Source organism: Amborella trichopoda, chromosome 1 (genome assembly GCF_054954075.1).
Source record: "Amborella trichopoda isolate Santa Cruz 75 chromosome 1, AtrichopodaSantaCruz75HAP2 v2.0, whole genome shotgun sequence".
Classification (NCBI taxonomy): Eukaryota; Viridiplantae; Streptophyta; class Magnoliopsida; order Amborellales; family Amborellaceae; genus Amborella; species Amborella trichopoda.
Window position 1 is genome coordinate 36,955,943 of NC_142336.1, and position 25,846 is coordinate 36,981,788.

The 25,846-nt window shown below is 36.7% G+C and overlaps 1 protein-coding gene across 2 annotated transcripts in view; it reads left to right on the forward strand.

The window, feature by feature from the left end:
* Positions 1-1,123: 1,123 nt before the first annotated feature.
* Positions 1,124-25,846, forward strand: part of CHR5 (chromatin remodeling 5) — a 34,678-nt gene continuing 9,955 nt past the window's right edge. The window contains exons 1-18 of one of the 2 annotated variants that reach the window (XM_011624653.3): positions 1,124-1,607; positions 3,866-4,769; positions 4,896-4,960; positions 5,773-6,207; positions 12,652-12,885; positions 13,085-13,168; positions 13,934-13,993; positions 14,073-14,176; positions 14,491-14,542; positions 17,802-17,865; positions 18,594-18,687; positions 18,919-19,006; positions 19,212-19,346; positions 22,232-22,423; positions 22,549-22,616; positions 25,348-25,441; positions 25,558-25,682; positions 25,779-25,842. In XM_011624653.3, the coding sequence (XP_011622955.1) occupies positions 3,956-4,769; positions 4,896-4,960; positions 5,773-6,207; positions 12,652-12,885; positions 13,085-13,168; positions 13,934-13,993; positions 14,073-14,176; positions 14,491-14,542; positions 17,802-17,865; positions 18,594-18,687; positions 18,919-19,006; positions 19,212-19,346; positions 22,232-22,423; positions 22,549-22,616; positions 25,348-25,441; positions 25,558-25,682; positions 25,779-25,842 (2,772 nt within the window). In that variant the 5' untranslated portion in view covers positions 1,124-1,607; positions 3,866-3,955. The remainder of the gene's footprint in view (positions 1,608-3,865; positions 4,770-4,895; positions 4,961-5,772; positions 6,208-12,651; positions 12,886-13,084; positions 13,169-13,933; positions 13,994-14,072; positions 14,177-14,490; positions 14,543-17,801; positions 17,866-18,593; positions 18,688-18,918; positions 19,007-19,211; positions 19,347-22,231; positions 22,424-22,548; positions 22,617-25,347; positions 25,442-25,557; positions 25,683-25,778; positions 25,843-25,846) is intronic. The other variant, XM_088863835.1, reaches the window with a different exon arrangement.

Below are 25,846 nucleotides of genomic sequence, written 5' to 3' on the forward strand. Positions count from 1 at the left end.
ATTATCTAAGGTTTTGGTTTTTGGTCTTGGGTCACATTGAGTAGGACATCTGACCATCAACTTATGAGCACAAGAGGTAAGCCTGGGTGACTCACGCTCAAAGGGAGACTTGACCACTGGTCTATGGGTAGGAGATGTGGGTTCAGGCATGTTAGGCTCAAGAGGAGACCTGACTATGCGTTTATGGATAAAATATGTACTTCGAGATATTCGAGAGAAGACCTGACCGTCGGCTTATGAGTATGAGATGTAAGTCCAGGCAGGTTAGGCTCAATAGGAGACCTAACCTCCAGCCTATAGATATAATGTGTAGGTCTGGGCAAGTTAGGATCAAGAGGAGACCTGACAATGAGCTTATGGATATAAGATGTACTTCAATGTGCGTTGGGTTCAAGAGAAGACCTGACTGTCGGCCTATGAATATGACATGTAAGTCCAGGCGTTAGGCTCAAGAGGAGTCCAAACCTCCAGTCTATGGATATAATGTGTAGGTCTGGGCAAATTAAGCTCAAGGGGAGACTTGACTACTAGCTTATGGGTATGATGTGCAGGTCCGAGCAAGTTAGACTCAAGAGGAGATTTGACCATGGGGCTATGTATATGATGTGTAGATCCGAGCAAGTTAAGCTCAAGAGGAGACCTGACTCATGACCTATGGATATGAGATATACATCTAGGCAAGTTAGGCTCAAGAAGAAACCTGACCGCGGCCTATGGATATAATGTTACGTCCTGATAAGTTAGGCTTAAAAGGAGACTTAACCGCCGACTTATGGGTATAATGTGTAGGTCCAAGCAAGTTAAGCTCAAGAGAAGACCTGCCTGCCGACCTATCGAATGATACGAGGAGACGACAAACTTAGAGTGTTTGATAAACAGGGTACCTGAATAACCGCATGCTGCACATTTTTTAAAAGGAAGAGAGAGATAGCCAAAAGATATGATGCTCCTGTAGGAACATACTGTCCATTTGTTCCTTCCATTAAAGTTTAAGCCAGAAGTATTTTTTGGAAGTCAAATTTTGGGATTTAACCTTTTTGAACCTAGGCCAACCTCAAAACAAGAAAAATTCAACTCTCTCTGCATGCTAGAAAAAATATCATCTCAAAATTGATTAAAATCTAAAATAAAAAATTCTTTGGAAGTATCTCTTTTGCCCGAGGGCGAGGGACGAAATAAATCGTGAGGAGAAAGAAATAAAGAAATTTTAGAGAGAGAGAAGTAGAGAGAGAATGTGAAAGGAAGGGGTTCTATATATATAACGTCTGTATGTGTTTGGGAAAAGCTCTGCAATTCCCTCCTTTAATAGCCCTCTGTCTATCCAAGCCTCCACAAAAAAAAACTTCAATTTCATGGACATCGTCGATGAAAAATCTACCTCCGTTTTCCATCGCCTGATAGTGATCACCTCATCGCTGGAAAGTGATCGGGATTAATCTCTGAATCGTTTTCTGGCGACCAAAAAAGGCCTATTGGTCACCCCTTCTCTTTCTACCGATTTGTTTTCTCTTTCTCTCTCTACAGATTTTCTCTATCGGCATCGAGGCCTCGGATTCATTCCGGAAATTTCAATACCCTCTGCCCCTGTTGATGGCTTCTTATCTTGGGTATGTATCTTGGGATTCATCTGTGAAAGACCCTCTCTCTCATTTACTTGCACGTTGGATTCTAGAGAGAGAAGGATTTCCTCTGGTTCGATTTGAACTTTGTTTATTGCTATTTCTGGGTTCTAGGGTTTGATTCCTTGACTATAATTAGGGTTTTTTTTGTTGTCCGTTTGATGTAGGGGGTGATGTTCAATTTGTCTTATTTCGATCCATGCTTTGCTGCTTTTAGTTTTTTTGTTGGTATTAATTGAAAAGGAGAACTCTGTTGGGTTCTGTTTTGTTTTCCTTTTCTTTGATTATTTTGGATGGATTGTCTGATCTTTTCAGACCGCCTTATTCTTAGTGAGTCAGTTTGTTTAGGCTGTGGCATCTCTCATTTTTTGAATTAATTTGATAATTAATGGTTATTGAACTGTAACTTCATGTTTTCATGTTTGGATTATAGGCTTAGAGAGTATTTTTTCGTTGAACCCATTGAAATGCTTTCTCATTTTGGAAAACTCGTGGCTTTTGCCATTTATTGACTTCTAAAATCTGATGGTTTACAGCCCATAAGTGAGTTTCAATATTCTTAAGAATTGTGGTATTAAACTGTAATCTCAGGATCATATGTGGATACCTACTGTAAGAGTACTTCATTTTCATCCATCTATATACTTTTTTATTTTGAAAATCTTTTTTTTTTTTTTTGAAGCTGTATTTTGGAAATCTTATTGCTTTTGGGATTTGCTGATTTTGATAATGGGGATAGTTCACTGCCCAAGTGTTAATTTCCTCTCAATTTTCATAAAACTTGATTGTGGAATTCAGCAAGCTCCTGGAATTTCAGGGTTAACTAGTTTCTATTTGTGTGAATTTGCATGCTCTGCTTGTATGATGCAATTCAAAACACATAGATGTCTTGTTGCTTCAAAATTTAAGTGTATGCACATTTGCCTTAAATGCCAGGGGCATGCAGTTGGCCACTTGTGGTTAATTGTCCTGAAGGAATGGTAGTTTCACATAACAAATATTCGGAGTAAAGTGGACCTATTGTCTCTATTAGCTTTCAAAAGGAAATGAATGATTTCTTAGGCAGCAAAATGGTCTGATTATAATGCATATTACTATAATTAACTTGAAAAACAAAAGGCAATATTTTGACCTTATTTTGCTAGTAGTTTGTTAAAGTTGTTCATTGATAACATTGTCATTAAGAAGTGTATGGACTACTCTCACACCATCACCATAATCACCGTCCAACCCATTGACGTGATGATGATACCACTGTGATGATTCGATTTCTGTTTTATGTCCCATAACTCATTAGGGTGCTGAATTGTTTTATTAGTGTGATATCCCAACTGTCCAACCATGGAAACGGAACTTCCTAATTAAGTGTTTTATTATCATTTGATCTATCTTAGTCACTTTTGAACTCTATGAGATTTTGAATTTGGTTTGTTATTCCTATCTTTTGCTTGGAGTTGAGAGAACAAGTAGTTTTACAAATCGTTATTCAACTGCATGCCAGCACTTAGATTATTCATTATATTTTCTTTTTACAACCAGAGAGCAAAAGACACTTCAAGCTACATCTCTAGGGTTTGACGTGATGATGATATCACCGTGATGATTCTATTTCTGTGACTAATGTGTCGTGCTATATGACCCATAACTCATTAGGGTGCTGAATTGTTTTATTAGTGTGATATCCCAACTATCCAACCCTGGAAACGGAACTTCCTAATTAAGTGTTTTATTATTATTTGAACTATCTTAGTCACTTTTGAACTCGATGAGATTTGGAATTTGAATCGTTATTCATATCTTTTGCTTGGAGTAAAGAGAACAAGTAGTTTTACAATTCTTTGTTCAACTGCATGCCAGCACTTAGATTATTCATTATATTTTCTTTTTACAACCAGAGAGCAGAAGACACTTCAATCTACATCTCTAGGGTTTGACGTGATGATGATATCACTGTGATGATTCCATTTCTGTGACTAATGTGTCGTGCTATATGACCCATAACTCATTAGGGTGCTTAATTGTTTTATTAGTGTGATATCCCAACTGTCCTGGAAACGGAACTTCCTAATTAAGTTTTTTACTATCTTTTGATCTATCTTAGTCACTTTTGAACTCGATGAGATTTTGAATTTGATTTGTTATTACTATCTTTTGCTTGGAGGTAAGAGAATAAGTAGTTTTACAATTCGTTGTTCAACTGCATGCCAGCACTTAGATTATTCATTATATTTTCTTTTTACAACCAGAGAGCAGAAGACACTTCAAGCTACATCTCTAGGGTGAGAGGAGAGTTCAGGCAACGGGTTTCTTACACTCTCGGCGCTTCCATGTAAATAATGGCATTTTACAGAGAATGCAGCAATGGAATCGACTCGGACCACCTCTTAGGCGCAAAAGGTCATGACCCAAGTAACAAGAATGATGAAAGCATCCCTAGTTCAGCTGGAGATGGAGAGGTGCAAGCAAGTTCTAGCGACAAGGATGTTGTGGGGAAAGCTGATGATAGGTACCAAAGTGAGGAGGAAGTGGGAGATGATGATCACGTTCAGGTCGACTTAGGTAATAATACTATTGGAAAGAGGTCACAAAATTTTCAGCAACCAGGAAGAAGATCAGCCCTAGTTGGAAAATGGGGCTCCTCTTTTTGGAAGGATTGTCAAGTTCTGTTCAATCATGAAGAGTCTGACTCTGGAAGGGACTCAAAAAACATGGATTCTGATTTGAGAGGAGATGAAGGGTCCACTTCTGCTGGGGGAGCTGAACAACTGGAATTGGAAGATCTCGATGGTGGATTGAAGGATGGTGGTGAGAGACATAGGGGCCAAGTTGATGTCCCAGCTGATGAGATGTTGTCTGATGATTATTACGAGCAGGATGGAGACGAGCAGAGTGAGTCATTGAATTATAGAGCATCAAATAGTTCTAAGGTAACAAATACTGGTACGAATGGGAGGTCTCTTGCGGTTAAGAGGAATACCTCAAGGAGTTTAAAGTCTAGGAAGGCATATGAATATGATGATGATGATGATGATGATTACGATGGTGGCTATGGTAATTATGATGATGGTGGTGATGATGATGACAATGATGATACTGATGATGGTGATGATGGTGATGATGATGATTACAAAGAGGAAGATGAAGAAGAAGGTGCTTGCGTTTAATTTCTTTTGATATTTAACTTTTTTTTGTACATAAATGTATTGCCATTTCAGTGTGCTTATATATAGTCTAAAAATTAACTGTGAGCCAACTTTTCTTTTCCTCATGGTGCAGATGATGAGCTGGATGATGTGGATTTTAAACCTCAACATGGTGGCAGAAGGGTCTGTATGCGGAAGGTTAGTGTAAGATCTCATTTGATCGCAACTGGATACTAGAGATTATTTTTTTTGTGTCACGTTAAAAAAAAATTGAATTTCTTTTCTTTCCACTGTGAATGGATTGCCTAGGAATTTATGCTTGTTTCTAGACATTTATTAATACTGCTCTCTTGATGTTCTCTTGGGGATTTTCTCTAGTTGACTCACTTGATGAAATTGAATAACTTTTTGCATTATTTGCTCCTTGTGCTATGAGTTGAGGGTATCATACTTCTTTTGGGATTTTTTTTAGTTCTATCACAATTTGAAATTTATTTTTTGTATCTACTTAAGCTTATTCTTCACAGACAAGAATTAGCTCGGAATCATAATCTTGATGCGTGCGGCAGCATATTCCTTAGGGTCACAAAGTTATATGGATCTTAAACTTGTTATTTCATTTTATTTATTCTTTTTGATGACTGATAGATGGGGTTAGGTTATTTTACTGTGAATCTACTTAAGAGTTTCATTACAACTAAGCAAAACATGTGTGAAGGGGGTATTTACACTCTTATGGCTCTCGGCAGTTCTGAGTAAATTCATCGCCTTATTCCCCACCTACTGTTTCTTCAAAAGTGTAAGTGAGCTGGCATATGAATGGAATGTGTTTTGGTTGAATATTTGTACGTGATTACATTGTTTTTAGCATATTATGCTATTACCTCCCCTAGTTGAGTCCTTTTTCCCAATGTATTCTATCAGGAAAAGTCACTCTTTTCTTACCGACCAAATTTGTTTTAATGAACTAACCTCAAAAGCATCACATTTTCCATTTATTTTGCTTATAGGCTCAAGGATGGGAAAGTGACGATCACATTGAAGATGATAAAGATGACAATGTTGATGTCTCTGATGAAAGTGATGAGGATTATATGGGAACTTCCCATCGTAGACGACGTAAAGGCGCACAGAAAATGCACTCTTTGAGGAAACCGAAATCTTTTTTAGCAACTGCTCGTCAGAAACGTGGGAAAGCATATGTTGTGGAGGATGAGTCATCTGCACAAGAGACAGAGAAAGATAGTGACGATGATTTTGATGATAAGGGAAGGCGGGCTTTGAATGGCCGCAAGAAAAGTTTTGGAAGGCCTACCTTACCTGCTGACAGCACCTCTCGGAATCGAGAACTGCGAAGTTCAGGAAGGTCAGTTCGGAAAGTTTCATATGTTGAAAGTGAAGAAAGTGAGCAAGAAGATGAAAGTAAGATGAAAAATCATCCAAAGGTATTTCTTTTATTATTTATGTTTCATTCTTTTTCTTGGACCACTGACTGCTTGCTTTGCTTACAAAATCTCCATCCCCTGTAAAGTTTATGAAACTCTCCCGTTATTGTCTGCTCTAATCCTTCCTTTCTATCTTAAGTAATTAAACCTAGGTTTCTTTGGGATTGGAGTAGCGGTTTGAGTCTCATTATCCTTGCTGCCATCCATGAGCGTATTCCAGCTAGCTGAATTATGAAATTCTGCCTTGAACCTCTGATTTTTGTTGTGTTCTTGTATGATTTTGTGGGTTGACATCTTACTTTTAGTCACTGTATCAGGTCTAATATTATATGCAAATTTAAACGTTAAATGATGTCTATTCGCAATGCTTATCAATTATGATGATTGATTGATTAATTAATCTTCTAACCATGATTGCATGACAATTAGTGTTCTCTTTGATAATTTAATTCAACAATAGTGTTGTGGCATGTACAGAGAAATAATTATACTCAATGGAATGGACTAGTTTTAGGATGTAATTGCTTGGAGGAGGAGGTTTTGAGTTTGTAGCTCCTCTGCAAGTGAAAACCATTCTCTCTTGCTTGGAAGTGCAAAATGTGAGTACAGTCAATGGAACAATGATTGGAAATGCAATTTGGGGCGACGTTTCTTTAAGAACAAGTTTGTGCTATATAGTGTTCAATTTTGTAGAAAATTAGACATTGTAATAAAGGACAAGCCTGAAGTCAACATGATTCATTGATCAACTTGCATAGATGGGATCCTTGGCCCAACGTTTTACCAAACTAACTAATGGGATGAAAGGTTCCATCAAATAAAATCGAGTATAACATTAGTAAACAAAGAATCACTTATTAACCAAAAAAAAAAAAAAAAAAAAAAAAAAAAAGAAAAAAAAAAGACAAAGAATGCTTTCTACAGGTGAAGTATAAGATTGATCAATGAGAAGTTAACATTTTTTCTTGACTAATTTGTAATGTGTCATTCAATCATGCTTTTCAAATATGGCATGCTGTATGATTGATTCCTTTACTGGATACTAATTTTTCGTGAGAATGTAACAAGTTGGTGATATTTTCTAGATTTGGATATGATAATATTTTTTTTTTTGGGGGTGGGAGTGGTTCAGTGGTAGGAATTGAACTTGAACTCAAGGCATAGCTAGTCAGGGTAGTGATTTAGAAATGATAATTCACGGTGAAAACTTCATGATGTTTTAAGATTCTGCTTTCTTTGGGGCCATTGTAATTGGTACCAACATGAATGAGGGTAACACAGTTCGGATGGTTGATTTACTGTTTTTCTAACTGGAACATGGATCATATGGCTTTTTGTTTCTGATTTTCTGAAGTGCATGTGATTCCAAGAGGGGCAACAAAAACCATGCAACAGTTGTCCTTGCATTATGATCTGTCCCAAATTACAATGGAATTATCTGCCCGTTTACTTCTTGAGTAGTTCACAGTCACACAAGGGTCCATTTGTGACGTCAATGAGGTTGTTGAAAGTGCTGTTTCCTTTTTTCTTTTGGGCGGTGCTGTTCCCAATAGAACGATGCTAATGGTGGGCTTTGATCTGTGAGAATTCAACAATTGTGTCGGTGGAGGATCGAGGGGCGAATGGTTGGTGCCAACCGTTGTTATTCATTGAAGTTTTATTGATCTACTGATGTAACCCTAATAGAATACATCATCTATGAACTGTTGACTACCGATCGTGTAATTGGAATTGATCTTTGATCAGAACCTCGGGGTTCCCCTGTCTACTAATCCTGAGGCGTGCCTTTTAAGGATAAGAATGGTGTTGCAATTAAATACTATATCAAATCCTTCAGGAATCCTGTATGCTCTAGGTTTGAGGCCTGAGGTTGATGTAGACATTGGTTATAGCATGCTTTTGGGCCTTAGTTGTTGGAATGGACTCCATTAATTTCATTTGGTGGCTCTAGGTACTATTTCATTTACATGGAGTTCAACTGATAGTTTGAAGGTGATCCACAAGGTGCCTAGGTTGGCCTCATCTTTGTTTATCCATATTTCCTGATGCTTATGTGATTATAAGATTATATATGCTTTGGCTAGCTTATGTGTCGTGGTCATACCTGCATGGCTCTTGTTGTGTTGTTCCATTGTCTATGGTAATTGAAACTATAATTATGTGATGTTGCTATTGCTTTCTGTGATTAAATACTTCCTGATTATAAAATGAAGTTTGTTGTATGGTATTAAGATGAGAAGTTCAAAATGGATTACATGGTGTGTATTGGGCTCAGTAAAATTTAAAACATGGGAATTTAGGTTATTTGGGTTCTTTTTTCCTCCCTGGGGGAGAGATATGTGATGCAATGCGAGCTTTGGCTACATGCTTTCTACATTTGGGCAGTTTAGCTTTTGCTTAGAAATTTTTCCCTGGACTGCCTGGAGAGGAGGGGGCATGGGTGGTGTGGTTTCCTGCTTTAGAAGGAACCTGAGATGGTGCACTTATGGAAGCCGGAATAGGCTATCATCCTAGAAGTCTTATAAGAGATTTTGGAAGTCTTGCAGGTTGTGTCGCTTCTAGTCACCTTCTTCCCAAGAGATGATCTTGGGGAAATGGGCATGATTTTCTGAGACTTTTCTGGATCTGGGGTATCAAAGCAGCGGTCATAATTCTCTTTGGTTGTCTGGTTACCTTAGATAACATTCTTACGATGGATACACCTCCAATGCCTAATGTTCGTTTCTTCTGTCGGGAGGTGGAGGAACTCATTGACCACTGTCATTTACATTTGTCCTTTTCACACATGATTAGAAGTTCTCAGGTCCATTGATCATGGAAGGTTATACACTCCATATCATCAGTGGGGTTCGCTGTGAGAGATTATCCCTGAGGATGAGTTCATATCACTATGTGATGTTCAGAACAGCTGAAGGAGATCCTATCTCTTCTTCCCATGTCTTCAAATGTCAGAAATGGGAGCAAGTAGGTGGTCCCATTCTCCCTATCCAGGTTGGGAAGACTGTTGCTTCCCCTGATTTTGTTTGGTTGCTGTCTGTTTTTTAATCTTTCTTATTTTTTTTTCTCTCTTATTTTTTTTTCTTTCGGTCATTCTCTTTAATTTTCTATCTTGCATGATTTCTATTGAATATCATTGTTATTTATTAACTCATGTATATGAATCTCAATAATACAAAGTTTCTTATTTGATATGAACTGTCATTCAAAAGATTTCAGTTGCTATTTGCATTTTATTGGAAAAGGTAACTTTTTACGGAGCTGTGTGGTGAGCATAGAACATACTATTCCACTTTGAAACTCAATTGTGGTAATCTTTACAACTGCAGATTTTCATTCATTTGATGCAAACTTTAGGGGATAAAAAAAGAATGGCAGAGAACACCAAGGGGAACTCCATCTCTCACTCGACTCCCTAACCAATTGAGATTAAACCATTCTTCAAAAAAATCCATTTAGAGTGGACTTTTATAAAAATGTTTTATAGGAGTGCTTCTCAAAATAAGTTAAAAAAAGTAGATATTTTGAAGAAAATGAAATGTTACCATATTTTTAATTTTTTAAAGAACTTCCCAAAGAGACTTTTAAAATTTACCTTAAGTTTATTATTCTTTGTTATTTTTGTCAGATTAGTCATAGCTCATGGGATATTTTGCACTAATAATAATATATTAGTTGATTGCTTACATTGTGAAATGGCATTCTTTGTTTTCCTTGAAAGTTAATAGTTGACTGCTCCTCTTCACACATATACACAGAAATGTACATGCATACACCTGTTTTTTTAAACTCCATTTTTTGAGCCAAATCCAAACCATCCATGTTTTTTCACTCAACAATTTTCTTGGGCTTTGTTCTTTTTGACCCTTTTTCTTCACTCTGTTATTTTTGGACCAAAACACTATTAATACTGATTTTTTGGTTGAGCGATATATTGTTTGACATGTGTTACTGGGATGTAGCTAATGGACCCCTAAATCTTAAGATGATGGGCTAGACATGGCTGGAGGGCTGACTGTCTAGGATGTACGAAAAGCATTATGAAGGGATATTGATAGAACGCCAGGTTTTGAGAAAAAAAAAAAAAAGTTGATGCAATGCCACTCATTTCTTGCTCCTTAGTTATATGTCAATTATATGCACTAAGATGCACCACTTTTGACATTAATCGGTCATTTTAACAACTTCTAAAAATTATCTAATGCAAAGAACTTTTGAGTTTTTGAAACATAAAAAAAATCAATATGCCTGGCTTGGTTTTCTTGGAATTATTTTATGTGGACCCTGCTCTATAATTCGTTAAGCAAACCACAGTATTGTGATTTGCCACTTTTTTCACTTGATGTTTCTTTGCGTGAGTTAAATGTCATTGGGTAGGTTGGCGATAGGATTTGAAGCTGTGACACAGTGCACGAGTGACTGTTTTGTTATTTTCCTCCTTTAATTTCATAAAATAAGAAGACTCTTCTAAAGGGCGTGGTCCACAACCAGGGTCATCATCATTATCATTTTAGCCTTTTCCCAATTAATTGGGGTCGGCTACATGAATCCTGGTTCTCCATTCTGTTCTGTTAGAGGCCATATCCTCAGTGAGGCCATAAGTCCCTATATCTTTGCGGACTACTTCCAACCAGGGTGATAAGTCCAAATGAAACTAATAGCAGGGCAATGAGTTGGTCTCTTTTTATTATTATTCTTTTATTTTTAGGAGACTTAATTTCTTTTGGCGAGAAAAAAACAGGGAGAACTATAAAAAAGTGCATTATTGGCTGCTTTGGTTTCAATACTTGGATCTTCTTGTGGGTCTAAGTTGGGTCAATTTGACTGATGAATTTCTGGATGGTTGTCCAATATGTTGCGGTGTGTTGGATTGTTTTTGTTATGATGGACATCTTTGACAGGTTTGAGGTTTTCTCTGCGACTCTACCTGTTATCTGTTTACGGTCTTTCTTTTAGGATGTTTGCTAATCGAGTTCAAGTTGCCATCTATGTATTATTTTTGAAGAGAAATTCCTGTAGTGTCTCTGCCCAAGAGACCCCTATGGTCTAAAGTCTAGAGTTTGCTTCTGGAAAAATAATGTTTGTAACAAAAAGCGCATCTTTGGTATGCTGCTGGATGGTTGGATGGACAAATATTTAAAATTTGTTCTACTCACATTATTGAATGTGAACTCTGTGCTCTAACCCCCTCTTAAAGGTTCCATCTGCAATTTCATTTCTGGATTATCAAGTTTTCTGGCAAAACCATTCCTTAAAAAAAAAAAAAAAAGGTTACCTGACAAAACCAATATCTTTGATACGATCAAATATTTAAAATATGCTCTCCTCTCACTTTCGAATTGTGAACTCTCTGCTCTAGTGTCCTCCTAGGGGTCTATCTACAATTTTGCTTCTTAATAAGCTTTTATATGTAATCCTTGTATGATGTACCTTTTAGAGAAAATATGTGACCTTTCTATATAAAATCCTATTGTAACAATTAAATTGTAAAACCCATAAAGAAATTCACACCTTTTAAAGAAATTCATTGGTAGAATTTGTCACTATTCCAGACCTGCATATATTTCAACAAATTCATTCCTTGGTTCTGAAGTTTCTGCCAATGATTCACTTGAGGACCTCCCTGTCAGTTATATACGATATCAATACTCTTCTATAGACAGTAATTCCTTTCCTGAAATCCTGGAAAGATCTGTTGACTATTTGATGCAATGCATCCTGATACTTATTTTATTCACCCAGATATGCAAAGTTTCTTGAGTTACCTGGTCTCATGGTCGTGTCCACATTCTGACGCCCATCAGAGTGAAACAATGTATTCTACTGACAGTGTACCAAGCACTTGTTCTTTCACCTTGGGCATCCTACTTTGAAGCGCAATAGTAGATTTTATGAAGCAGATTTTGTACTTCTACCTTGGCCTTGCTGAAACTGTTCTCCATGGCAACCAATTATTTGTTCTATCTATAATACATTTTTGGGCGTATTATACATAGATTGGGTGGTCACATTACTTATTCTTTATGTTCATAATGATGCAAACTGAACAGTCTTGACAGGGCCAGGGTCTTGTACCCATTTTATTTTAAATATAGTTCATGTATTCTTGCTCTTGAATCTAGAATAATTGGGTAATCTTCTCATGGCAGTTTCTCCATTGGTGTTGTTCTAATCTGCAATTAATTTGTCGTGACGATCATGAAGCATTAATGGGGTTGTGATTAACCTTCAAATCAGTTGCTGGTTTAAACTGAAGTAACCTATATTGACATGGATGTTTCATGTTTATGGCTTGTTTGATTTGAAATCCACAAAATAATTGGGAGAAGTGATGAGCAATTCTGAGTTTTATACAATTGATATTCATTTTCTTTGCTGTAGAAGTATGCATCTCGACTTTCTTTGTCTCATATATGAAGTCTATTTTATTTTCTTTTCGTGATTTAGGCTTACCAAGAGGATGCCGAAGAGGAGGATGGCGATGCAATTGAAAAAGTATTATGGCACCAGCCTAAGGGAGTGGCTCAGGATGCCTCGATGAACAATCGTTCAATACAGCCAGTTGTATCAAGCTCCTTGTTGGACTCTGATGTTGACTGGGATGAAGTGGAATTTTTTATAAAATGGAAGGGGCAGTCACACCTTCATTGCCAGTGGCAATCGCTCGCCGAGCTTAAACAAGTGAGCTACTTAAGTTTTGTCCATAAATTTTTGTATTGATGTTTCCAAGGCATGGATTGTTCTTGCTCTTCATGAAAGGTCGTGGCTGAATCTTGATGCTAGAATTGGTTCTTTGAATCTTTAGAGGAGTGTACTTATCTTAGTGATCAATAATAAAAAAAATATTCTTACTGTCATTTCTCATGGCTAAATTTTGCAGCTCAGTGGTTTCAAGAAGGTTTTAAACTACATGAAAAGGGTGAAAGAGGAAAGAAAATACAGGAAGGCGCTGTCCCGTGAGGAGGTATTTTCTGACCGAACATTTTCTTGGATTGGAGGTTGTAAGCATCACATGATTGGTGAGGGAAACATGCAACATAGTCTGACTTACCAGAGAAATAATGATTTGTTGAGTTCTTTTATTTCTGAAATTGATTAGCTTTTATGCTGTCGAAGTTTCTGATTTTTGTGTTGCTCAAGTTTTAGTCTAGAGAGGCTGCTCAAGCTTATATGATGCCGTATCCCAGTCTCCTATGCTGGAATCATTGGAGTGATCTCGGGGCCTATTATTCTTTGTTACTATAGTCTCTTGGAGACACTTTATTTAACATATTCTTCTCCCTGTTGCCCACTTGTCTTCTTCGTTTCCGTTACTTGGCTCTGTGTATCATTGAGTAGGCTGTGTTGTTATGAGTATGACTTGCACTTTTTCATGCTACATCATTACAGTTTCGTTTTATGTTGTCTTCAGTACATGACATTTATGTAGTTTGTATGAGTCGAATTACCTAGCTGATGCATTGACAGTGCAAGTGCCATTAGTTTTTCTATGCCATTGTTTTGTCATTTGATGGGGTCTCTCTGTTGTCAGAATGCAAAGCGAAGCTTTAAGAATTCTGATCACTTTTTGCACTTTGTTAAGTATTATTTGATGTGAAATCTTGCTCTGGGCTGGAGGTGAAGGGGGAATTGATTAGGTTTGATGATTAGTGTGACGGTAAATGATGTTTGCTGTCTTTCCCATCCTCGTTTGAATTGCTTATTCTTCTCTTCACTTCTAATTTATCAGGTTGAGGTGCATGATGTGAGCAAGGAAATGGAATTAGACCTACTCAAGCAATATAGTCAGGTTTGATTTAGTTTTTTTGGCGTAATTGTTTAGTCTCTTATGTGTGTGAATTGATCTGTTATTTTGTATGAAATATCAGGTGGAAAGAGTTTTTGCAGATAGAATAATGAAAAGTGGCTCAGATGACGAGGTTCAGGAGTATTTAGTCAAGTGGCGGGGGCTCTCTTATGCTGAAGCCACCTGGTATTTGCCTCCTTCATTTTTATATGCAGATAATAAATAATATGGGTGTACTCCACAGAGTTATTATATCATAGTTGCTCCCAATCTCCTCTCTTGCCTCTTTCTTTTTTCTCTTTATCTTTAGAAGGGTTGTGTTTATCTCTGGTAGTTTTACATAGAAATTCTTGATATGTTCTGCAATTTCATTTCTTTGTGATTGCTTTGGTTTTAGCTCCTAGATGATGGATTTTGATTTTTTCAGTTGGGTCAATTAATGCCCTTATCATATAAATTCCTTTATCCTTTTTGATTGCTTTTGGGTCATTGTATTGCAGGGAGAAGGATACTGATATTGCCTTTGCTCAAGATGCAATTGATGAGTACAAAGTACGACCCTTTTGCAAAACTCACATGCATACAAGTCTCGAAACACATTATTCATATAAGGACTGAGTTTTATTTTGTTCACTATTAGCTTGGGTGAAATTACTATTTTGCTCCCTGCACTTGTCCTTCAAAAATTTGTCAGTATCTTTGGTTGGACTAGAAAGCAGTATTGTTATGTTTGAATTTAATGTTGATTTCGCTTACTTATAAATAGAGTGCTGGTTTGGCGATCTATGTTTTTAGTAAGTCTCATATTTTTTATTCTGCCATCCAAAACATGGATGGCAATACCAGTCAGTCACTGATGTTTTTGATTTAGTCAAAACCAGTGGTTTAAAAATCGGCGCGTCAACCTGGAATCGCCCGGGTCGACACGAGAATCGGCTTGCCCGTGCCAATTCCTTCGCAATATCGGAAACCGGGCGAGTTTAGAGAGGAATCATTGATTCCCACCGGAAACCGGACGAGTCTAGAGAGGAATCGCCGATTCCCGCCGATTTACTGTTGTAAATTGGCAAAATATCCTCGATTCTCAATAGTAGACTCGCAGGGTTATCTAGCTAGCAGACACGTGGCAACCCACCTCACGCGTGCCGAGCCACAATAACGCGTAACACATCGTCCCCGTACCTCCACATGCACGATATTTGTCTATTATGTTCTTATTTATAGAGCTTTGTAGTGTTGTCGTCCTTCGATGTGGGACAAAATTAGAGTTGCATAACTAATAGAAGGTAAATATTTATTACAACATTGAAAGCATAATGTGACGAATTGGTGGAGGAGGTTAGCTCTGAGGATTATGGCCTGCGCTTCCCACCATCAATTCCTCCCGTGTGCAATTCAAGATTATCACCCACCGTGCCCCTTTGGGCCTTTATTTTTAAAAAATGTAAAAGAAAAAAAATCATGTTGTAAAAAAAATAAAAGGAAAAAAATAAAAAATAGATGAAAAAAAATCATGTTGTAAAAAAAATAAAAGGAAAAAAATAAAAAAATAGAAGGTAATACAACAAGCATTTTTGGTAAAAAAATAAAATAATACATCTTTTATTTTTCTTGTCAAAAAAAAAAGAAAGTAATATGACGTATTTCTTGTCTTATTATTATTATTTTTCTTGTAAAAAAAAAGGAAGTAATATAACGTATTTCTTGTCAAAAATAAAATAAAAGATAATACAAAAAAAAAAATGTAGTACAACATCTTCTTAATTTTTTTGTCAAAAAATAAAATAAAAAGTAATACAACAAGTATCATATTTTTCTTAGCAAAAAAAAAAAAAGGTAATACAACAAATATTTATTGTCAAAAAAAATAAAAGATATTTTATTGTAAATACAACAAGTATTTCTTAATTCACCCTAGGAATAAATGATGTAATATTATAGTTAGTTAGGTTGTCATGATACACTCTAGGGCACCAATCCGTTTTTTAAACCACTGGTTTATTCCATTTGAAATCTCTCTTTTTACTAACAATCTCTTCTACTAAATTTATTCTAGAAATCTAAAAATTTAAAATTTTGAAAATTAAAGTGTCATTTTGAAAATTGGTACACATTCTAATAATTTCTACATTGATAACTAAATCTTTTATTTTATTTATTAATTTTTGCATTATAAATCATGTAATGTACTATTTTTCTTAGCGTTGTCAATAATACATTTTAAATTTGATGATATTATAAAATATTTTGGATTTGTTATTATTTGTATAACAAAGTAATTATAAAATGTAAACCAACAATTTTAATTTCAGTATGTAATATTATAGTTAGTTAAGTTGTAATAATTTTGGATTATAGTTAGTTAGGTTGTAATAATTTGGGTTTTTTTAGCGGATTAGGGTTTTCCGCCAATTCAAAATTTTAGTGGCCATTTTTTTATCGATTTAGTCTACTCTTTATTGTAGTCCATGTATGATTATATACTTTGTCCATGATAATTCTTTGATTTTTCTTTTGTGTGATGTAAATTAAGTAGTTAACATAAGTTTATACGGGGAAAGAACATCTCACTATTCACAAAATGATGAAAAAAATGAAAGTTAACAATGTAGTACCGTCATTTCTTATTGGATTCCTAAAAGGCAACATTTATAATGAATTTTAATAATTTTTTTGGATTTGTTTTAAAGCTTAATTCGACCGAGCTGGTCGATTCTCGATCCGGATCGCTGATTCACAGATCCGGATGGGTTTTTGGAGTGCCCGATCCAAGTCACCGATCCGTTTTTTAAACCACTGGTCAAACTGATTCTGTTGATATGTGTTGAGTGTTGACTGTTGAGCACTAATATCATTGTGAGGTGGGTTTAGTTGGGGCTTTCTCTAGGCATGTGAGGATTTAACCAGGTATATTTTGTCTGGATTCATAAGATGTAGTAAGAAAATAGGAATATATTCACAACAAATATCATGTATGTTATACCTGTTCTAGTTGGGATGGGGCTTCAGATGATGATGATGATGATATGTTATACCTGAGTTTTTTTAGTGGTTCTTAGTTTTTAATCTCGCCTTTATGAGTTGCTTCAGCACAAACATGACCTGGACTTTTAACAAGATGGGAAAAAATAGAACCCATTGATTGTTGAAACTTGGATTTCTACCAACTGTTGACTATCAGAGGTACAAGTGCTTTATTCTTTTGTAATCTTATTTCTGCTATTCTTCTGTAGTCTTATCTATTTATATAGAACAAGCCATAGGGATATGCTGCCTCTTACTGGCCAATATCGTTTACTGCCCTTCCTTTTTGTTGTGGGAAGTTGTTTGGTTGCATTTCATTTGATTCATAATTTTTAAGTTCCTCTCTCTTCACTCTATGGGGCCTTCATGCTTCTAGTTCACCCTGTCAATGTTTATATTAGCCAATCACTGCAAAAACAGATAATTGAGTTTAAATATACGATGCTCCACTTTGTCATTTCATTTTTGTTTTTGGTATTACTGGGAAGTTCTGATGTGGTTTGAGGCCACAGCATAATGGGAAGGCTCATGATGTTGCAAGAATGAGATTGTGGATTTGGACACCATTGATATACCAGGAAAATTTTTGATGTTATCTAGGAAAGATCTTTTCTGATCAGTGATGGCTTGGTTTTTAAATGGTTGACTGTCTTCTTTTGTACTACTTTTTATTTTTCTAAAGTTGCTTTGTTATTTTTGCTTATATTGTCCTAGCTCTTCATTGAATGCTCAAAACTATGTGATTCCTTGAGATCTCTGGAGTCTCTCATTTATATGTTCTGACCAGGCCCGTGAGGCTGCAATGTTTGTCCAAGGAAAGATGGTGGATGGCCAGAGGAAGAAAAGCAAAGGTCTACCCTTTTTACTTATTTGCTTTATCAATTTCCTTACGGGTAGGATAACTAGTATATGAATCATTTGATTATGGATGCTTAATCTCTTGTTTAATAAAGTATATCCAATTGTGCCATGATAAGCATGTACTTTGCATCATGGTGAATGAGTGTTTGGGTTTGCAGGTTAGGTGATCCAAGTCCCCCCCCCCTCGCTCTTTTTTTTTAGGAACAACTATAGGCAATTTGACCCATTAGAAGTTCTAATCTTAATGTGATCTACGTTTGACCAGGGCTTGAGCGTAAAAATCTTCCCCCCAATTGAGCGCAAAAAAAGGATGTTTCGCAGCCTTTTGATTTGTGATAGATTCAAGATTCTTTTTCTTCTTGTTGATATACTTTTTGGGAGTTAATGTTCAACAAAAAACAAAAAAACCTTTTTGGGAGCTTTCCAATGGCTATCTGGTTATGATTGAAGCCTGCCCAGATTCTGGGCATGTTCTTTTTTTTTGCAATACTGAAAAAATTGTATCATATTAAATGTTCTACTGTTTCCATTCTGCGCTGTTACATCTATGTTATTGGTTTTTACTTTTCAAAGTTCACCACTTGCTTTCAGAAAAACTATTCATGGCTTATTTCCTCTGTTAGTTTGTCTTTTCTGGATCTATAATTGCTGAAAGATGTTGCTTATTATGTAATGTGATTGTCAAATGACTTTTCAAAACCTTTCTGTCACCGTTCAGCTAGTCTGCGCAAGCTTGTTGAACAACCTGAATGGTTGAAAGGTGGTACCCTTCGTGATTACCAGCTTGAAGGCTTGAACTTTTTGGTTAACAGGTAGCTATTTTCTTGTCTATTTCGCCATCTTAATTTGACTTCGCGAGCAACTTTCAAGTGGGAAAACATGGAGTTTGAGAGCTGTTTAGTATCACTGCAGCCTGTTTAAAAATTTCTTTTCTTATTTCTCTCTCTAATATAGCTTTATGTGGGTGTCTGCATACATGTGTCTATATTTTGACCTCGTCTCTTGAGAAAAATGTACTTAGCAGTTGGTTATTTCCAGTACAGTTGGAGGAATGATACAAATGTCATTCTAGCTGACGAGATGGGGCTCGGTAAAACTGTTCAATCAGTTTCAATGCTTGGTTTTCTTCAGGTACTTCTGTTGTTTAATATAGTTGCGTTTTTATTATTGGATGTATTTAGGTAACTTATAGAGATTTTCTTGCATATAATGCTCAACAAATTCATGGGCCGTTTCTTGTAGTTGTCCCTTTGTCAACTTTGACAAACTGGGCTAATATAGTTGCTTTTTTATTATGGGATGTATTTAGGTAACTTATAGAGCTTTTCTTCCACAGAATGCTCAACAAATTCATGGGCCGTTTCTTGTAGTTGTCCCTTTGTCAACTTTGACAAACTGGGCTAAGGAATTTCGAAAGTGGCTCCCAGAAATGAATGTAGTCGTTTACGTTGGAAATCGTGAAAGCAGACGGGTGAGTTATGCTCATTTTTAAAATCTGAATATGAATGTCAGTGAAAAATGTGATGCAATATGAGTTTCGAGGTTCATTTGAATGTGATTCCTTGAGGTGTTACAGTTTATGTCACGTTTGACTGTATTTTACTCCCTGGATATTGTAAGATGGTCAAATTAAGTTTTGTACTGGTTTAGGTCCTGCCTTTCCATAGAACAGTTACTGAAAAGAAACGGCCAAGTGGTTGTTTCTTTGGGTAGTTGTGGAATAGTTGGTCTTGGATGTTGGTAGACACAATACTATTCATCAGATTATTAGGTGTAAGCTTTGTTATTTCTAAGGCACCAAAATGTGTTCATAAATGTGTAAATATACCATCCACTCCTTAGGATGAGTTGTGTAATCCCAGGGGCCCTTTCTCCTGTTTTCAAGGAAACTTGGGATTGTTCTTTGAAGGTCTTTATGCAAATGTATAACCTTGATATGCCTTTTATTATTTGCAACTAGCCTGTGGCCTGTGCTATGCGTGGGGCAATAAGCAAGAGAGAAAACTTACGTGATATAGAAGAGAGGGAACTGAAGAGTAGTTAATTAACTCCCATTTTCCATCTCTTGCTTGGTTCTGAATTAGGATAGCTATTTTTGGTTTTAGAGTGTATTTTGGGAATTAGGGAAGTTATAAAGAGAGGTGTCACCATATGATATGTGTACCTGTGAGAGACTTGCATATGCTTCCCTGTTAAGTGACTAGCATAGATTTATGAGATATTTTCTTTCTATCATGTTTGTTTCAATTCTAATTTTGTCCTGGATTTGTTTTTGAAATTCCTACATCCTTTTGGGGAGATCAATTGTCTTTTATTTCTCCCCCCTTTTTATATCACTAAGCTGCACTTGGGAAAGCTTCCAGAATGGAGTCTGGTGCATAATGCATGAGATAGTGTTGGCGATCAATGCTAGGTGTTTGGGAACTCACAATCTCATAACCTGTGCACTTAGCAGCATCTTGCATTCTACTAAAAAAGGAGTCCCATCCCCCTTTTCTGTCAACTACACGGCATGTAATTGAATGCAGCCCCTAATCCATGACATCCACAATTTTATAAGTCAATACTGGTCTGAAATGAAGGCTATACTGAGTTTGATATTTGCACCTTGGGTTTCTGGTTAGCTTCATTTTTTTACTGTTGGTTTTCTTATAGGTACATCATTTTACCCTAAGGATTCAAAAGACTCTTCCATGTCATAATTTTCTTTATTACTTTTTTTTCTGTGTTGGTGATTAATGCTCTTCAATCTCATTACGAAACATGTGCACCGGTTAGATATTCTGACCAGTCCACCATTGAAGTTCTAAAGGAGATGGGTCAAGCTTCGTTGAAAGTAATATTTGCTCACAGAAAGAAAATGACAACCTTTTTTTTTTTTTTTCATTATCAAAAAAAGAGGGGAGTAAAAATAAGTTTATCTACCACAAAATCACAAGGATGCTGAATCATCAGCTTTATGAGCTGTTCAATAGCATAATCAATGGCATAATAAATGGTGGGATCTGCGTATTAAAAATCAGACCGGTGGGTGGAACTTGTGACCACAGGCCCAAGTTGAACCATCGAAATTGCCAAGTTAGATTGGCCGGCTTGGCCAAATTTTTTTTTAAAAATAAAAAACTGAGAAAATAGAGAAAAATGGCCAAAAAACAAAGAAAAATATAAAATCAAAGATGGAAAACCATTATTTTGTTTCATATACAAGGAGGTATAAATCAAAATCAAATAAAAAATTAAAATAAAAAAAACACTTTGGGAAGATGGCAGCAAGAAAGGTCTAAAAAAACAAGAAATGTCAAAGGCTTTTGTACATCATTTTGGTAGGAAAATTGTGGGACAACCTTGATTTAATTTGGTGAAAAATGAGAGAGATTGCGGATTTTTTATTTCGGATCCAAGAAACCCTCAAGATTAGGACTCTCAATTTCTTCTCTGTTACTTTTTTATCCAACAAATTGTTATCAGAGAGATCCATTACCAACATTTTGAATCAAATTGTATATGATTTTATTGCGAAATGAGAGAGAGAGAGAGAGAGAGAGAGAGAGAGAGAGAGAGAGAGAGAGAGAGAGAGAGAGAGAGAGATTGCAAAAGAGGGGGAATAGGTTTTAGGGCTAATAAAAGGTGAGCCTTTTACGCAAAAGTCTCGCGGAAATGCAAATTTTGATCAGAATTATGGTTTTTGGATGTAGCAGTGATCGATTTGTGTTTAAATCGATCAAAATGGGATTGAATATGGATTATTGGTTAGATGTACAGGGCATCTAACTCAAGTCTAACTGAGAAACGGAGATTTTTAATTCACTGGTTACAATTTTTAGAATAAAAATGTCAGTGTTGAATGAATCAGATGCGTGTTTGAACGTGTGTTAATACTTTTCCAGTTTCAATTGTTCCAATTGGCAATCTTATTTTAACTCTCTCAAAACCTTGTCCTTTTTGTAGTTCCATCAGGAAATACCTTTTTGGATTATCGTTTGTGACGTCTCCTTTCCCCAACAAAGATCATTATTTGGAAACCTTTGAAAATTATGTGTTACTGATAGTGTTGGGTGAGAACAATGCCTTTTTCATTCTGATGAATTTCAATTCCCAAAAAAGATTTGAATTCTCGAAGATCCTTCATTTCAAAGTTCAGGTTCAGTTCTTTCTTAATAAGTTCAATGCCTTTAATATCATTTCCACTGACAATGATGTCATCCACATAGATTAGAAGGACAACAATACCTGATGATGATCTTTTAAGAAATACGGAGTAGTCGACCTTGCTTCTTTGAAAACCAATACTATCAAGTATGGGTATTTTCTTTGGCTCACCTGTAATGGAGTCTCCTTTCTTTTTTCTGATGTCAGGTATGTGAAGAATACGAATTCTACACAAATAAAAAGACAGGTCGCCATATTAAGTTGGACACATTATTGACTACTTATGAAGTAGTACTAAAGGACAAAGCAGTATTCTCCAAGATCAGATGGAATTATCTCATGGTGGATGAAGCACATCGGCTGAAAAATAGTGAAGCTTCATTATATACAACACTCTCAGTATGTTACTGTCCCACATATGTACCATCTTACTGAAAGCTTTTCATCATGGTCAGTAGTCCCATGGTGATTTGCAAGAGTTTCTTTAACAAATGCTAATTGTATAGACGTTGGTTTTGCCCCAGGAAGTTTCCACAAAAAATAAGTTGCTGATCACAGGAACTCCACTACAGAACAGTGTAGAAGAGCTCTGGTGATATTTCTAAACTTCCTGTTCTTTTTATGTATTCATCAGTTATTTTTTTTTCACTGTTATTAGCCCCTTTGTATTTGATCTTGTTAATGTATTCTTTTGGAAGAACTTCTACACTATTTAATTCAACAAAACCATACTTTTGTAACCATCGGGTTTCTTGGCATTGCTCTTATTATTTTTGTGTCCCACCGAGGTTGTGAAAATTGTAGACTTAGTAAATATGAAACAAATTGCAGCATTGGCAAATCTCAGAGTAAAATGATTTTCCTATTAAGAAAGTGTAATATATTCTTAGACTTATTTCCTTGTTAATTTCATGGTATTGCATCCAGGAAATGCAGATTTGCAGATAAATTTGTTGCAAATTTATCTTTTCTCTTTTTTTTCTGAACTTTCTCAGTTTGGTTGTAGTGGGTATTTGTTGCTAAGCAAAATGGTCCTCATAATATGACCTTGAGATTTTAAGTATCTAGAATATTTGACTAGTCTTTAAACACTCAAATCTGCAATACTTTGGACTGGGGATTGACCCATTTCGTGGAATTTTTTTTAATGTTGATGTGGAAAATGGTAAACGACATTTTTCTGAAGTGCATGAGAATAAATGTTATGTGATGACTGTTGAGTACCTTGATGGGATCATAACATGTTAGACATTTACGATAGAAAAGCTTCCTTTCTCTCTTTCATGCTCTAATTCACTGAGTGTACTTTACTTTCCTGCCAAAAAACAATAGGAAAGGAAAATTCATTGGGTTGACTTGGATTGGCGTTTGTGATGGATTCAATGCCTTGGTGTCAGTCCCCCCTCCTCAGCATCATGCTTGTAGGCAAAGTGAGGGGTAGGAAACCTCCCGGGTGACAAAACAAATACCAAAGAAACCACAAATCCTGCGAGGACTTGTGTTACTTTTGGGGGATTTATTTATCTCCCTGTGGGTAGTTCTTTAGACCGACAAACCTATATGAGGGAGTACCGCCAACCTTGACCAACCATCGATGGGAGGCAAGACTGGTGTGACGCATGGAACATAAGGCTCCGGCTCACTTGTGCATGTGGGCTGGCGCTAAAGACCCTCGGTGAGAAACGTTGGGCAAGATGGCACACCGATTGCTAAGATGGCAGGACTTGGTGGACCACTTGGCAATGGGTTGAGGCCTAGTTGGTCGGCCCATGGCCAGAATGACCTAATAGGACATGACATGACATGACATGACCCATGTGCAAGAGGCATGGCTGCCCATACACCTGGCTTTGGCAGGTGAGTTGACCAACAATGATCAATTGTGGGATTCAAGTTGTGTAACTTCCCTAGACATGGGCTTATGTAGCAGCCATAGGCTTAAGAGAGGGTGAGTGCACATGTAGTGGGCCTATGTGACCATGAATGGATGTGTAATGCCCATGCATGTTTGAATTGGCACGGATGGTGTAGTAAACTAGCAATGATCGATGAAGTGGATCAACTAAACCATTAATCCCCTTTATAAGCCATTGAGTGCAGGCCATTGATGGTGGGGCACGGGCTTCCAACTGCCTTAGTCCCTCACTAGGTGGTGCGTAGTAGTGGTGGTACGGACCTCGATTGAAACAACTGGTGTGTGTGAGTTCATAGTTGGGGCTATATAAAGCCCTTGTCCAGACCCTTTAGGTGCATTCGTGGCTAAATGTGAGCAATTATATGGAGCTAATAAGAGCCATTTGAGTCCCTTTTCTTCACTTTATGCATGCCTTATATGTTTGTCTCTCTCCATTTTTCTTGTCTGTGCTCATAGAAGGTTAGGCTTGCCTTAGTCTGGGGCTGACTTTGGCTAGGAACAATACGGATTGACTATAATAAAAATTAGCCTCGTGACTGTTGCTATCATGGCTTGGTTCAGTGACCGTGGTTGGTGGTGTCTCTGCTGAAATTCGGCAATGTGCCACGGACCTTGAGGAGCAGTCGATAACATTAGACCCTGATGTGCAGATTATTAGAAGACACTAATGCACAGTATGGTCAACAAAAGTCTGAGTTGATCCAGTCGCACTTTCTCCTTGAATGTTGATTGGTTATGTATGAGTACAAAATGTTACAGTACATTGATAGGTAGGTTTTCATTTGTCATCGTGAATACAGCTTTCATTTCTCCTGTTCTTAAATACTATCACAGTTTTTAGTCATTTGTTAGTTTTATAACTCTTAGAAAGCTTTAATTGTTTTGTAGAACTTCCATTGTTGGCCCGCACAGCCTGCTGCATCCTCTGGGCTTTTGCTTCTGGAAATTTAGATTCCTTAGAATTTTGAACCGATCTTCTCTTTTGCCCATTGATATTCTCTCTCTATCTCACTCTTTCTCTCTCTCTCTCTCTCCCCCGTACACGTGTTGTTTCGTTTTGCTTCTCTATCCCCCACCTCCCCCCACCTCCCCCCACCCGAAAAAAAAAAACGAAAAGAAGAAAAATATACCCAAAAATAAAAAAACTATTTTGATTCTTCTTTTTGCCAATTTGTCCAAGATGACCAGTAATTTGAGTGACCCACTCCTGATTGTTTACCCATTCTGTAGTGCTTTGTTGTTCTTTTCAACTATGTACTATTCTATCACTGTATATGCAGTAAAAACTTCACAACAGATATCAACTTTTATAGATGCCGTTTAATTTATTTGTAGTTGTTACCTTAGTTGCCATTGATTTTGGTCTTATGACTAATCCTCTGACCATGTTTGCTACACTATCTTGTAGGGCCCTATTACATTTCCTTGATTCCGAGAAGTTTAAGAGTAAGGATGATTTCATTGAGAAATACAAAAACTTGAGTTCCTTCAATGAGATTCAGGTATGATGTTATTGCTTGTGCATGCAGCTTTGATTTTCTATATTCGCATTGCAACTCGAATTTTCCTGTCATTTAGTTTCCTCTAAACAGTTCTGAATTCTTGAATTGTTCCATAGCTCGGTAATCTTCATAAAGAATTGAGGCCACATCTTCTTCGGAGAGTTATCAAAGATGTGGAGAAATCATTGCCTCCAAAGATTGAACGCATTCTTCGGGTTGAAATGTCTCCCCTGCAGAAACAGTGAGCTCATCCTTCATGTTTTCATCTTTCTTGTTGTATTCAGTTAGTTGAACTCCCTTGTGGTTCTCTAGAACTGATATTTGATATTTGGACTAGATATTATAAATGGATCTTGGAGCGGAATTTTCATGATCTGAACAAAGGAGTGCGTGGAAACCAGGTTA